This window comes from Dermacentor variabilis, chromosome 1 (genome assembly GCF_050947875.1).
Source record: "Dermacentor variabilis isolate Ectoservices chromosome 1, ASM5094787v1, whole genome shotgun sequence".
In the NCBI taxonomy this organism is placed as follows: domain Eukaryota; kingdom Metazoa; phylum Arthropoda; class Arachnida; order Ixodida; family Ixodidae; genus Dermacentor; species Dermacentor variabilis.
Window position 1 is genome coordinate 235,703,058 of NC_134568.1, and position 14,944 is coordinate 235,718,001.

Here is a 14,944-nt window from a genome sequence, read left to right on the forward strand (position 1 = left end):
GGACAAATTCAATATGTCAATTTATACCTTACGTGAATTTGTTATGTTGTGTAGAAGGATTGTGCAAAGGCTGTATTTCCATATTACTAAATTTTTTTAGATTCATGCGTAACATATCAATTTTGTCCACTTTAGATGTAGTATTACATGCAATTCAGATAATTGTGATATTTTTCATTGCCGGGTTACAGAGTTGTAAACTTCATCATTTCATTTTCTGAAAATTTGCAATTTTTGCCAATTTTCAATAAAACATTCACGACCTAAATCAAAAATTTGGAACCAACAGTCACTAGATTTTAAGTTTTTTTCTTAATGCAACAAATGTCATCAAATTTGGTGCAGTGGTTGACGAGAAAAACGAATTCTCCTTTTACATGTATTTAGATAGGAGCACCTGAGCTAAAGCTTCCTCTCAAACCCTCAAGGGCATCTGCTCTTACCCATGACAAGCACTGCTTCGTGCACTTATCCAGATGGCTTTTAGTGTGCATCTCAAAGCCTTTTCCCAGCTAACCAAGTACTCTCTCAATTACCTTAGGGCAGCCACTCTCACCAAACACTGGCCACTCAGCTGCTGCCATGTCGCAGCTGCCATCCGTGGTCACACTTCTAAATGTGTGATTAAGCTCCTGTAGAAACGCAGTCTTTTAAGGGAATGCAGTCAAAATGCTCTAGGAATTGCTCACCAATCCCAAAGATACAGTGTTGAAGGGCAATGATAGTGCGTCAATTACGGTAAGCTTGAAACTGTCAAACACAAAAGTGACTCGCATATGGTCTGTCGGCCCTCGTTCAATTTACCACTCGCTTTCGCAAAGCAACCCCCTTCCCAAAGTGGTGCTGTGTTACCAACTTCGTGGACATTTTCCTAACACACAAAAGAGCTACTGAGAGATTGTAGAGTGCAACCACTAACATTCGAATAACAAACAGTTTAAAGATGCACAGCAGTGTGACATAAATGGTTTGAAACAAATGCTATGACACCAATCGCAACTCTAGCTTTGTCAGTTAAGTTAGTTATTTGGCAAAAAGCAGGGAACAGCCTCCACAGCAATAATATCTGTATCGTGACAGGCCTATTTAGGTGCAACATATGCGCATTGAAAATGGCGGTCACAGGCAACTTTCTCCTGCACAAGGAATCACCAGGGCATGAACACAAATCAGAGCTTTTGAACTGCATTTATGTGGCTAAAAGATTTCTAAAAAATTATCTAACAGTCAAGCAACTCAGAAGTGCTATAATATCAAAAAGACATCGTTCTTGGCTGAAAATTGCAATGTCTTGCACTGTGTCCTTCTTCAACTCCTTCACTCTGCACTTCACTGTATTTGATATGGAATAACCTGGTTCTCAATTGTCGCTTCCATGGAAGATGGAACGACCCTCACCCCTTCACTGTTTGTGTGTGTGTTTTCAATGCACTCAGTTTTTGGCAGCACTGCCCCAGGCTGACTGACCCCCCCTTGCCTTTTTATGGCTTCTATGGTAAACAATCCCATGTCACCACCTCTGATTATTGCTATTTAACCAGTGCACCTGCTTCAAGGCTGCACTTGGTGTGTTTTGATTTGGTTGCGTTACAATATGGAATTATATGTAGTGCTTTCAGACAAATGAGTCTTCAAACTATATTGAATTGGTGCAAAGCTATACATTAAAGAAAAAAAAAGCACACTATGATTATGTATTAACCTTTCGAAAGAAAAACATTTGCAAAGTCCCTTTATACTCATCTTAAAGGGGGCTATGCAAAACAGTGTCTCATGAAAGAAAAAGTTATGCAAGTGAACTTATTTTCGGTGCAGCCTTACCCATGCCACATCTTCTCTGAAAGGGAGCCCATGGAAGTCACACATGCAGATGTACTGAGCTGAGAAGTTTCCACATGGACCTGGGTCTGAGGCTTCGGCCGACTGGTTGAAGTCGAGCATTGGCTGAAGCCTCACGGCTGGTACTGCTTCCACTCTTCTGATTATCAACCTTTAGAGGATCATGACAAAAACATATTTGCATCAACCAATTTTCTGCAGAAATGCATAAATTATACTGCTCATATACGATGTACAAAACTATAATTTTGTTCTTTAATGTGTACAATTTTGTGCAAGAAACTTGACCTGCCATGAAGCTATGGTTTATTGGTTTCACCCACTTTGATCACATTGACTGAGCATGGAACGTTCCCAGAAATTTCCAACTTTTGCAGGCCAGTCGATGTATTGCTGACAGATCAATCTTAAGAACCTTAAAAAACTTAGTCCCACTTTTGTTTAAGAGAAGAATAGCGAATTATTTTTGATCAATGGTGCCAGTGAACAGAAACACATAAAAAAATTTGACTAAAGGGGGCTCTAGAAACGAAATTCAACAGTTATTCCAAGTTTTGTTTATGTGAAGGAAAACATTTTTCCTAGCTTTTCAGCTAATTCAAGCTTGTGTTTCAGCCTTATTCCTCATGCTTCCAACAACATATGTGTGACAAGCAAGACGGCATGAACACGGCATGGTCAGTGCACTTTGGTTTAGCTACAGCTCATTAGCCAATGCATTGAGAAGTCCATTGTAGGTGAATCATGAAAATGTACGAGCCGTAAGTGGTCGCGTATTCTAGGATGGGTGCGATTTTATAATGTTTCGTAAAGGGAAAGCAAAAAGTTCGCCTGCCCTCGCATGATTGATCAGAATCTCGCTTTCGTCAGCGAAAGCGCCATTCTGACCAATTACAGGAGAGCATGTGAATGATTCACTTTCAGAACCGTTATAAGAACATAGGTGCTGCTGCCTCACTTCCAAAAATGTTATGCTTTGCTGCCTGCCCCGTCATTATGAAGGTGGCTTAACGTTAACCACAAATGAGAAAGTGAACAGCATATTTGGTAGCACAGGGCATGCATTTTGTGACAACTTGGTGTCCAGAGAGGGAAAAGCAAGACAAAACACCATTCCATACATAAGCCGCCGGACATCAGGTCCGTGGTGGTAAAAGCGGGACGTGTTGCACCTAAATCGGGATGTTTGGTCGCCTATTATACGGACACGTATACTTGTTTATCTTTTTCAGATGACCGCTTTTCACTGTCTAACAAATGTTATCGCTCAGCTCGGGACATGCCCACATGTATCGGAAGTTTCTGGAGTGTTATCGATGGTTCTTTTTGCTGTCTTTTGTCACCGAAGCTTGTGTAAGCTGATCGCACGAGCGACACGAATTGTGTAGAACTTTCTGGAAGACATGCGGGCAGCAGCCATTGTTCTGGAACCTTCGATGGCTTATGTATAAAAGCCGACGCGCTTGACCAGCAGATCACTATTTTCGCCGATCACCGACTGTGTTTGCCACTATCGTTGTTGTTCTTTAAGTGTGGCCTGTTTTTGAGGGCACAGGTTCACCCAATAAAACAGGCTACACTTAACGAAAAACGATAGCGGCAAAAACAGTCTTAAAGTCTGCTTCGTCTCCACAGCTCAGTGGCGGCTTTCAGCAGGTTGTTTCCCGAACAAGACACGGTTGACTCTTTAAGTGCCTTGCCCGAACATACTCATCTGGGCACCGATGCACACCCCGGCAGTGCCCAAGTAAAGTCGTGTCACCCTAAGATAACTTGCAAACGTGAAACATCCTTGAACTGGTGGTGTCATCTACACAGAAGTTCACTAAACTAAAATTTACGGCAGGTCTTCCTTTTACATGAAAAATTACATGATCTGCTGGCATAGCATTGCTCTTGTCCACTGTGCTCGTGTCTCATTTTGCAACATGATGGAGTGGTGCAAAAAGCTAGTGCATTTTTTTAATGACGCAGGAATTCAATAACTTCTTATGAACTCTAACTCAGAGGACTGCAATATTGATTACAAAGTGTCTTCAAGTGACAATGACAGCAACAAAGAGGCCATGCTGGAACACTTACTATATTAACTAAAATCATTAATTAGTATGTCATAATCCTTGTATGAGCTCTCAGATTAAAAAAAAACTAAGCAAGATGTCACCAATTATTTCCCTGTTGATGTGTTACCTTAGACAGAAAATGAATTTCTTGCATTTTGGCAAAACCTCCAGCACACAGCAGGTGGAAATGCTTGAAATGCCCAGCACCCAAAGGGTTAAAGAAAGTAATGCAGCTGCAATCAATAACACTTGTCATTCACCGCATCATTAACTTCCCCATACTATTTTTTGGCACTCTTTGGAGATCCCTGGCCCTTGCGTCAAAAAACCACATGCATCATCTGGGTTTTGGACCTCAGATGTGTGCGCACACACTTCAAGCTTTACTACATTCTTAAAAGATGAATTTAAAACTTCATGTTACACGTCTTTAAAGATGTTTTGAAGCAAGTGTTGTTGAAGTTTTGATTTTTATTTCCCACAATGTCCTCATCCGTCAAACCCATGATGAATGCTTACAGTATGGTGCAATCGTGATAGTACATGGTATGGTAGAGGCACGCACAGGAGTTTACAAGGAAGTTTTCAATGAATCGACCTATCGCATTGCATCGCGAGTCTCCCCACATCATCATGTGGGCATTATAATCACCCATGAGTACGTAGGGGTCTGGAAGCTGATCAATGAAATCATAAAAATCGGTTTTTCCAAGATGAAAATATGGGAGTATATATATAGAACATACAGTGTTCAATTTATTAAAAAGAACTGCGCGAACTGACACTGCCTCAAGGGGGTTTGAAGAGTGACCTGTTGAAAAGCTACAGATTTGTCGGCAATTATTGCTACCCCGCCAGACGAGGCATTTGCCTTGTCACGGTCCTTACGATAGATGGTGTACTGATGAAGAAAGTTTGTGTGTGGGGGTTTCAGATCTCTCTTGCACACTCAGTAACTTTGGATTATGTTATTGTAGAAATTCTGTAATGTCGTCAAGGTTATGAACAAGTCCTCTAAGATTCCACTGTGGTATTTGTGTCTCTATGATGACAAAAGTGTTTGTGCTGTGTGTTTAGGAGACAAGGGTTAGCTCACGGGCCCTTGCCAGGTGCCATGACGTGAGCTTTGCCTTTTTTTTTTTGTGTGTGGTTGAGAGAATCCGGCCACTACTTCGGTGCTAGCTGTGCCGTCTGAATGAGTGTTATGTCCAATGCCTCTTGCGGAGCGCTGGACATGCGTTTTTGTGAAGGCTCTGTTTGATATTAAGGCCTTGACATGTCGAACAAGCAGATGTGGATGGCCCCTTCTGCTGGGGCGGCAGAGCAGCATTAGCTGCAGCCACCAAGGGGCGGACGGCATCGCAGGAGGCTCATTGCGTGTGGACTGGACAGCTGCCACAAGCCGTTATTTCTGTCCCATGATACGCCGCTTAGGAAAAGCTATTCTTGGGCAGGTATGCTGCCCGCACATTTGCCTCCTTGAATTATATATTTTCTTTGACTTTGATTATGATTATTTTTTTTTCTTTTTTCCATGATGCGCAGGACCGCTAGTATGCAGCGGGCTCCCCATCACAGTTCTCCATCACGCAGATGCCCCTGTGAGGAGGTGCCAAACCCATCACAATCTTTTTTTCAAACTGAAGCTTTCTTCACGAAACCTTCTGGACTTTCCTTACCATGGCTACTTGCTGGGTGGGTGCTGCTGCTGGCTTGCCAAATAGCTCACAGGCAGGACAGCACTATCATCTTTACTGCCCTTACAGTTGTCCAGGCTGCTGGTTTTGATTTATTCAATTTATGCTGAACCGGAGCTTTATAGTTTATCTTCTAATGTTTACTCAAGTCCATACTGCTAGGATTCTGCATTAAGCAGGGACCCAAGTAGCTCACAGCTACCCACAGCTTGAACTGCCAACTCAGCCAAAAATATTTCTTGCAACACCAATCTTTTTTTTTTTTTCAGCCAAAGTGTGTTTCCTGCAGCAGGAGTCTCTGCTGCTTAACAGATGGTGCAATCACTGATCTAGCCTGGGGAACAGAGAGTGGCCAGTGATGGCTTATTTTTAAATGCCTGTAGATTTCTCCGCCTGATTTAGGTAATACTGATTCTTGTCCCTTTGAGGAAGCATTCAATGCTTGTAAAACTAACTTTGCATGAAATGTAGTGAAGTAACATTTAGTTACTTCTCTTCCAAGTGATATTACCAGTAATTGCAATTTTAACATTGATGCCTGTACCAATGATGCCTGATTCACAGGGTATAATGTCCCAAAGCAGTACAGAGGCTATATAAAATGCTGCTGTGGAGCGCCCCAGACTAACGTCAACCACCTGAAGTTCTTTATTGTGTGAGCGAACAATTGCACAAAAGCGTTAATGCATTTCACATTCATTGGAATGCAGCCATGGTGCCCAGGAAATTAATCTGATTTTGTGGTCAGCAGCAACAAGCTTTAGCGACTAAGCCACCACAGTGGAACCATTGCAAAGTAACCACTCTTTCTATACTGTATACACAGTTATATTGAATTCCCTTGTCCCATTACTTTATTTGTAATGAGCAGAAAAATAGTAATGGCCTTTCCCCTTTTCACTCACTTTTATGCTGAAAAGATCAGCACAATTTTTTTTCTACACTTGCGTCCAACCTTCTTTCACCACTTACTTCAAAGAACAAAAATTTAGTTAAACGATTTAACTATTCATACAAAACTGCAAAGCACACATCAGTATAACAATATTTTATTTTAAAATGCAGTTAGCTTTATCATGAATAACCAAAGACCACAGCACATTTCTATAGCATGTCCTGTGACCACACATGCAACATAAGGTAAAACATTTACTTCATTCAGTTCTGGCTCAGGTTTATTTATAGAAAGTTTCGTAAGCTTTTGCTCCTATAGCTTAAGCATTACCGTCAGCACCTGTGAAAAGTTTAAAACAAATAAATTTTATTAAACATTGTTTGCCAAGCAAGTAAGATGTAAACCAGCTTCACAGTACTTCCATGCAATAACTTTCATTTACATAATCTCACAGTAAAAATCTGCAGAAGTTTACAAGCACTTGACTAAGTACACACAAGAAAAAACTGAGACAATAGAAGCAACTTACTCCAAAGGCACTTGTGGAAAAATGCTTTTTACAGCAGTTCCTAGCTGGATGATCATATGGTCAACATCACTGGACTCAGGATCAACTGAATAGAATGTGTACACTTTGTTGTCTATGGTTAGGCAGAGCTGCAAAAATGCAGAGCGTAGAGCACAATTGGCAACCAATAAGTTTTCAGTGCTGTTTTAGACAACATGTGCATTACATGAACTGACAAAATAAGATTGGAACATGAAACACAAAACAGCATTATTGAAAGCTTAGAGCTTCTATGGGCGTATACACACATTTGCACACACACATGCTCCCAAGCTGCCACTCACATGCACAAAACCTTGAGAAACAACCACAACCTTCTATACCTCACCTGGTTTGGCTTTTTGCTCTCTACAGTTTGAATTTCTAAATAGTGAAAAGAGTGCTCAATCTGAAAGAAAAAAAAAAAGTGCACCCTATGTTAAGGCTGGTTACCATATAGCGCAGAGCACACCTATATCAGCACTCCAATGTTAAAGACGGATAAAGGCAGTTTACCTTGGTTGGTACTTTGGCAGTGAGGATAAAAAACCTACATGAAGAAAATGCCTGAAAACAAACAAAGTGAAATAATCACTTAGCAAGTTAATATGCAAAAAACTCAAATTTATAACAAACACATTGTAAAGTGCTGATGAATAATGTAACTGTATCGCACTTTGTTTCCAAAAAATATATTCATTATACAGCAGACTTCTGTCAAACACACTTGAGTAACGGTCCTACTCATCTAAGAGCCGTACCCCCAACTTGATTGCCTGAAATTAAAAAAATGTCTGTTCTTGGTTTCCATGTGCCTTCTGAAATACATCTGCCATGGTGAGTGATGTTTTTGGACATTGTTGTGAAAAGCTTTAGAAAAATGTATCCATGGCAAATGTATCCACAAGCGTGCTGCTGAACTGAGCCCGAGCAGCGGCTACAGTGGAAGTCACAGTGATGAGGACAGAAGGGGCACCTGGTGTGTGACATGTATGCATGAACAAATAAATTCTTTAGGAAAACAACAGTGCTCACTCTTGGTACAGACGGATCATGACTAGAAGAATAAGACTGAAATGGCCTGCCCCCATGTAAGGGGCACACTTCATCAAGATCTAAAAAAAAAAAAATAGTGCAGCCCTTACATAAGTGCACATGGTACAATCTCTGACCATGTTCAAGTGTCCTGACGATGATGATTGAAGTTTATTGGCGCAAGGGCATCTAAGGCCAAAGAGCGCCAGGACGTGTGTTTTGGTTTAGTAAAATTGTGGGTTTAGGACTATGACTTAAAATAAAGGCTGTATAGAGGCCTACAGGTAAGACAGATCTATAGTTACTAGTGCATCAATTCTAAAATAATTACCAAGATAAATATAAGGCCTTAAATGCATTGGCTACAGGCACACATTAAATTATTCTGGATTGTCCGAGTCCCTAGCTGTACAATTGCTTACGCAAGAAGTGCGAGAGCTCAGACATACTCAGACATCAGACTGTACCTCATCTGTGAGGCACAATCTGATGGTTAGGATGGAATGAGATGATGTCTAGAAAGTTAACTTGTGCAAGATAATTAAGCACTTTTTTAAAGTTAAAAAGCGCATCCTCTGATAAGAACACCAAGGGATAGGGGGGTATATGGTGTGAATGGAGCTCCCTAAAATGAGCCACTCGCTCTTGGTGAAGTTCAGGACATTGAATGAGGCCATGTAGGATGGTTAGGTTCTCACCGCAGAGTGTGCACGTCAGTGGGTCAGTTGCAGTCAAGAGGTATTTGTGTGTGCCATAGGTGTGTCCTATTCTAAGTCGTGCCAAAGTGACTTCGGTGTGTCTATCAAGCTTCAGTGGGAAAGATTTGGTTCACTGCGGTTTAAGCAGGTGCAGCTTATTTTCAACTTCTTTGTCCCACTCAGCTTGCCAATGATTACAGAGTGCCTTTCGTATTGCAGGATTCATATCTACACCTGGTACCCAGCTTACATCAATTGTAGCCCGATGAGCCGCTTGTCCAGCATTTTTGTCGCCATTTCATTGCCTGCGATCCCAGAGTGGCCTGGCACCCAGCATACAACAAGAGCAAGGTTTTGTTTATATGCTACATGAATGTGTTTAAGGAGCTGGTTTAATACAGGGTTTTGGCTTGCTTTGCGACAGGACATACCTTTATTAAGGACAGGGCAGTGACAACGCTTAAGGAATCTGTGTATATTACAGACTTTTGTATCTTGTGCTGTACTATGTACTCGTCAGTAATCAGGATACCGTACGCTTCCGCTGTATAGATGCTGCTATGGTTATGCAAGGTTTTAGAGTTTGAGAAATTCGGGCCATGGACTGCACACAAGTGCCATAGATCTATACTTGTCTTCAAGGGACAAAAAATGTTGCTGGATGAGGGCACTTGGACAACTCTTTTTCTCAAGTTCTGTAAAGGACAAGTCACAGGTAACTGTACATTGCTCCCAAGGTGGGATGGGTTCAGCGTAGTTGCTTTCCTGCAGATCTGTGAAAACTACTCCGAGTTTTTCCGCAACAGATTTTACTGCTAACGGGAACGGAGGGGCATGTGAGGGCCTGTTTAAATACAACTGATTTGTGGACTGATCACTTATGAGAGCTTTGCATGGATGTTGTTTTAGCGACATGGTTCTTATTGCATAGGTGACTCCCAGATATTTATGCTGATAATACAGCGGCCACTGATCCGATTCTGCATATAGACTTTGGATGGGGCTAGGCGGATACCTAAGTGATAGGGACAAGTAGCTTAAGTGTTGTCTTTGAAGCTGACTATAGTCTATGCATGACACCACAAGGCTTTTAAAGAGAGATAGGAGGCAATACCTATCTGTTCCCCAAGACTGGCAAGATAAAACTTTTAAAAGGTTCATAGTTTTAAGACATTTCAGCTTCAACTGTTTTATATGCTGCATGAAGGTTAGCTTAGTATCGAAGATTACACCCAGAAATTTTTGTTCTTTTCTATTTACCAGGCTTCTCCCATTCATCGTAATGCAAGGGTCAGGACATACCCCTCTTCATCTGGAAAACAGCACACACGTAGTCTTCTCTGCACTGAATCTAAATCTGTTTTCGTCTGCCCACTTCACGAGCCGATTAACACTTCACTGTATCTGGCATTCACATATGGACAGGTTGCAAGATTTAAAGCTGATTTGGATGTTGTACACATAGACAGAATAAGACACCATGGATGGTGTAACAGAGCAAAGAGAGTTCATTTTAAATATAAAAAGTGTGCAACTTAGCACTCCTCCCTGTGGTACACCATTTTCTTGAACAAAAGTGCGCGATACTACATTGCCGATTCTTAAGTGGAACTTCCTTTCATATAGGTAATTTTGTAAAACGTTCAGCATACTACCACAAATTCCATAGGACGACAACTCTTGCAGAATACCGTATCGCAGGGCAGTATCATACGCCTTCTCAAGGTCAAAGAATACAGATAGACAGTATTGGCTGTGTACAAATGCATCACGTATATATGACTCAAGGAGAACAAGATTATTGGTTGTCGACCTCGTTCTTCGGAAGCCAGATTGGAGGGTGCAATATACCACCATCATCATCATCATCAGCCTGGTTACGCCCACTGCAGGGCAAAGGCCTCTCCCATACTTCTCCAACTACCCCGGTCATGTACTAATTGTGGCCATATTGTCCCTGCAAACTTCTTAATCTCATCCGCTCACCTAACTTTCTGCCGCCCTCTGCTATGCTTCCCTTCCCTTGGAATCCATTCCGTAACTCTTAATGACCATCGGTTATCTTCCCTCCTCATTACGTGTCCTGCCTATGCCCCCCCATTTCTTTTTCTTGATTTCAACTAAGATATAATTAACTCGCGTTTGTTCCCTCACCCAATCTGCTCTTTTCTTATCCCTTAACATTACACCTATCATTCTTCGTTCCATAGCTTGTTGCGTCGTCCTCAATTTAAGTAGAACGCTTTTCGTAAGCCTCCAGGTTTCTGCCCCATATGTGAGTATTGGTAAGACACCAGCTGTTATAAACTTTTCTCTTGAGGGATAATGGCAACCTGCTGTTCATGATCGGACAATGCCTGCCAAACACACCCCAGCCCGTTCTTATTATTCTTATTATTTCAGTCTCATGATCTGGATCCACAGTCACAACCTGTCCTAAGTAGATTTATTCCCTTACCACTTCCAGTGCCTCACTGCCTATCGTAAACTGCTGTTCTCTTCCGAGACTGTTAAACATTACTTTAGTTTTCTGCAGATTAATTTTTAGACCCACCCTTCAGCTTTGCCTCTCCAGGTCAGTAAGCATGCATTGCAGTTGGTCCCCTGAGTTACTAAACAAGGCAATATCATCAGCGAATTGCAAGTTATTAAGGTATTCTCCATTAACTCTTATCCCCCAATTCTTCCCAATCCAGGTCTCTGAATACCTCCTGTAAGCACGCTGTGAATAGCATTGGAGAGATCGTATCTCCCTGCCTGACGCCTTTCTTTATTGGGATTTTGTTGCTTTCTTTATGGAGGACTATGGTGGCTGTGGAGCCGCTATAGATATATTTCAGTATTTTTACATAGGGCTCGTCTACACCCTGATTCCGTAATGCCTCCATGACTGCTGAGGTTTCGACTGAATCAGACGCTTTCTCGTAATCAATGAAAGCTATATATAAAGGTTGGTTATATTCCGCACATTTTTCTATCACCTGATTGATAGTGTGAATATGGTCGATTGTTGAGTAGCCTTTACGGAATCCTGCCTGGACCTTTGGTTGACGGAAGTCTAAGGTGTTCCTGATTCTATTTGCAATTACCTTAGTAAATACTTTGTAGGCAACGGACAGTAAGCTGATTGGTCTATAATTTTTCAAGTCTTTGGCGTCCCCTTTCTTATGGATTAGGATTATGTTAGCGTTTTTCCAAGATTCCGGTACGCTCGAAGTCATGAGGCATTGCGTATACAGGGTGGCCAGTTTCTCTCGAACAATCTGCCCACCATCCGTCAACAAATCTGCTGTTACCTGATCCTCCCCAGCTGCCTTCCCTCTTTGCATAGCTCCCAAGGCTTTCTTTACTTCTTCCGGCGTTACCTGTGGGATATCGAATTCCTCTAGACTATCCTCTCTTCTATTATTGTCGTGGGTGCCACTGGTACTGTTTAAATCTCTATAGAACTCCTCAGACACTTGAACTATCTCATCCATATTAGTAATGATATTGCCGGCTTTCTCTCTTGACGCATACATCTGATTCTTGCCAATTCTTAGTTTCTTCTTCACTGCTTTTTGGCTTCCTCCGTTCCTGAGAGCATGTTCAATTCTATCCATATTATACTTCCTTATGTCAGCTGTCTTATGCTTGTTGATTAATTTCAAAAGTTCTGCCAGTTCTATTCTAGCTGTAGGGTTAGAGGCTTTCATACATTGGCGTTTCTTGATGAGATCTTTCGTCTCCTGTGATAGCTTACTGGTATCCTGTCTAACGGAGTTACCACCGACTTCTACTGCACACTCCTTAATGATGCTCACAAGATTGTCGTTCATTGCTTGTTGAAGCAATGAAGCAATATACCATTATCTTCCAAAAAGAAACACAAGGTGACAGTTAATCATTTTTTTTTTCATATACATTAAATAAACAGCTAGTCAGTTCAATTGGTCTGTAACTGTTAACTAAGGAAGGGTCTTTGCCGAGTTTGAGTAGACTATTGCCCCCTTCCAAGATGAAGGTATATGACCAGTTGCGAAGATCTTATTGTAAAGACCTAAGATGCAATTTAGGGTCTCACAAGGCAGATTCTTGATTATTTCATATGTTATTGTGTCAGAACCTGGAGCCGAGCTGCCACAAGAGCCTAGGGCAAGCTTGAGTTCACGAAAAGTTAGTGGTTTGTTGTATCCTTCTGATGACTTGTTTGGACGTAGAGGAATATTTTCAGCTATTCTTTTGTGGTGTAAGAACTTTTTGGAATAATTTTCCGAGCTTGATACCCTCTCAAGTGCTCGCCAAGAGTGTTCGCTTGATCTTCTATTATATCACCAGAGCCAGTGATGAGAGGAAAAGGATTTGGACGTTGTCCTTTTAGTTTACGTACCCTGTTGTATACTTTGCTGACATCCGTGTATGAGTTTATTGAGGATACGTAGCGTGTCCAGCTTTCCCTTTTGGATATTTGGTGGATACAACGGCCATTTGCTTTGCACCACTTAAAATTTATTACATTTTCTGTTGTTGGGTAGCATGAAAATCTGCTCCGTGCTTTGCTCTGGTGTTTCTTTGCAATTTCACAGTCTTTGTTCCAGCACGGTTTTGGATTGACTTTATCTGTGCAGGACTGAGTTATGCAGTTGCGAGCAGAACAGAGTGTGTGTTCAGTGATGTAGCTGGCCAGTTCCTCTACACCTAGGTATGTTCAAGTGTCCTAAAAGGCACCCATAGTTAGGAAGTGAAACTTTGTTACACTGATTTTGACAAACGGGACACTGGAGAATTCAAGCTAGGAAAGATTTTTTATGGTTACTTTACAAGTGCCACCAATGCTTAACGAGTGCTGACTACACTAAAGAGTATGAGAAAGCTGTCAAGCAACCAATAACCACAAAATCTTTCATAAAGTGTCCTTCGCAACACAGTGAGCCTTGATATGAAAGACCTGGTTGAATTTTTTGTTGACCATGGAAATCAGGCCACCTCCAGAGAAAGTTCATACAAAATGGTTGTGAACACATACACAAAGTGTGCAGGTCAACAACCAATAAAGACAACACAAATTTTGCCTGCATTACACCACAATTATTGGTTCTCAATCACAATGGCTCTGACAACGAAGAGTTCTAGGAGCTGCAACTAACTACAATTAAGGTTCAAATGGCACTTCTCCTTGCACAATTTTTAATACACACATACAGACAATGCTGTCCAAGCATTCCAGCACATATTAGTCATGCAAATCATTTATATGATACCTGCTTGCAGGCACTGGTAAAGACCACCACATAATGAGGAGTTTCCAAATAATGTTCACTTCAAAGCAACTCTGTTCAAAGCAACTCTGAGACATGTCTTCATTTCAACTTTGAGATATCTAAAGCAATTTTAAATGTCCCACTTAGGCTGAATTAATGAAACTCACTTTTTTCATGCTTCGTTCCACAATATTTACAATTTTCACATCAAATTCCTGTTCAAACACACAATGCTGCACTGCACATACCATGCACTGATATTCAATGCATTTGATAAAACTACCACCACAATTTCATCAAAAAAACAAAGACCTTGGATCTTAACAAGTAAATCCTGTTCATTCACAGTGTCCATATTTGTGAAATGTAATTCGTTTTTGCCAGTTCTGTCCAGTAGTGGCAAAAAAAAAAAGCCATGGATAGTAAGCAGCAGAATACCGTGTTTACCCAGTATGAAACCATTTAACTTTAGAATGCAGCGCACTGCTACACACGACCATTTTACTTAAAGGGACTGACGACTGGCCAGAATGTGTTGCGAGACGTTGATGGAAATTAAATTACAATGATTTATAGGGATAGAATCCAGCACGCTGTTTGCGATTTAAGCAGAAATTATAATTTTAAATTGACAAAGAACGTCTCTAAGACCAGTAAGTGGCGAGGCTTGGCGGTGAAATCTTGGTACTTCAAATGTAGTCTATGAGATTACTGTACGGAAGTCCACTGTTTTTAAGTACAACATAATTATTGCTTAAAATTGCAGTTGCTATATCATTAGACACTTGAGCTTTGTTCTATGCTTAGAAAATCAAAAGCGCACGCATGGCTACTGCAACATGCTGAACTGTGTATCAAGTGTAAAAGCATTGTTTCATTTTCAATCGAATTGGTTTCATTTTGAGTGGTTAAATGGCAAAGCAGTTGGAC

The 14,944-nt window shown here is 41.2% G+C and overlaps 1 protein-coding gene across 6 annotated transcripts in view; it reads right to left on the bottom strand.

Annotated features, from left to right (window-relative positions):
• Window positions 1-14,944, bottom strand: part of LRR (capping protein regulator and myosin 1 linker 1 leucine rich repeat protein) — a 228,442-nt gene that overhangs the window by 207,657 nt on the left and 5,841 nt on the right. For all 6 annotated transcript variants that reach the window (XM_075671458.1, XM_075671446.1, XM_075671465.1 and 3 more), the window contains exons 3-6: window positions 7,558-7,608; window positions 7,391-7,450; window positions 7,024-7,151; window positions 1,822-1,990 (exon numbers count right to left, since the gene is read on the bottom strand). In XM_075671458.1, the coding sequence (XP_075527573.1) occupies window positions 1,822-1,990; window positions 7,024-7,151; window positions 7,391-7,450; window positions 7,558-7,608 (408 nt within the window). The remainder of the gene's footprint in view (window positions 1-1,821; window positions 1,991-7,023; window positions 7,152-7,390; window positions 7,451-7,557; window positions 7,609-14,944) is intronic.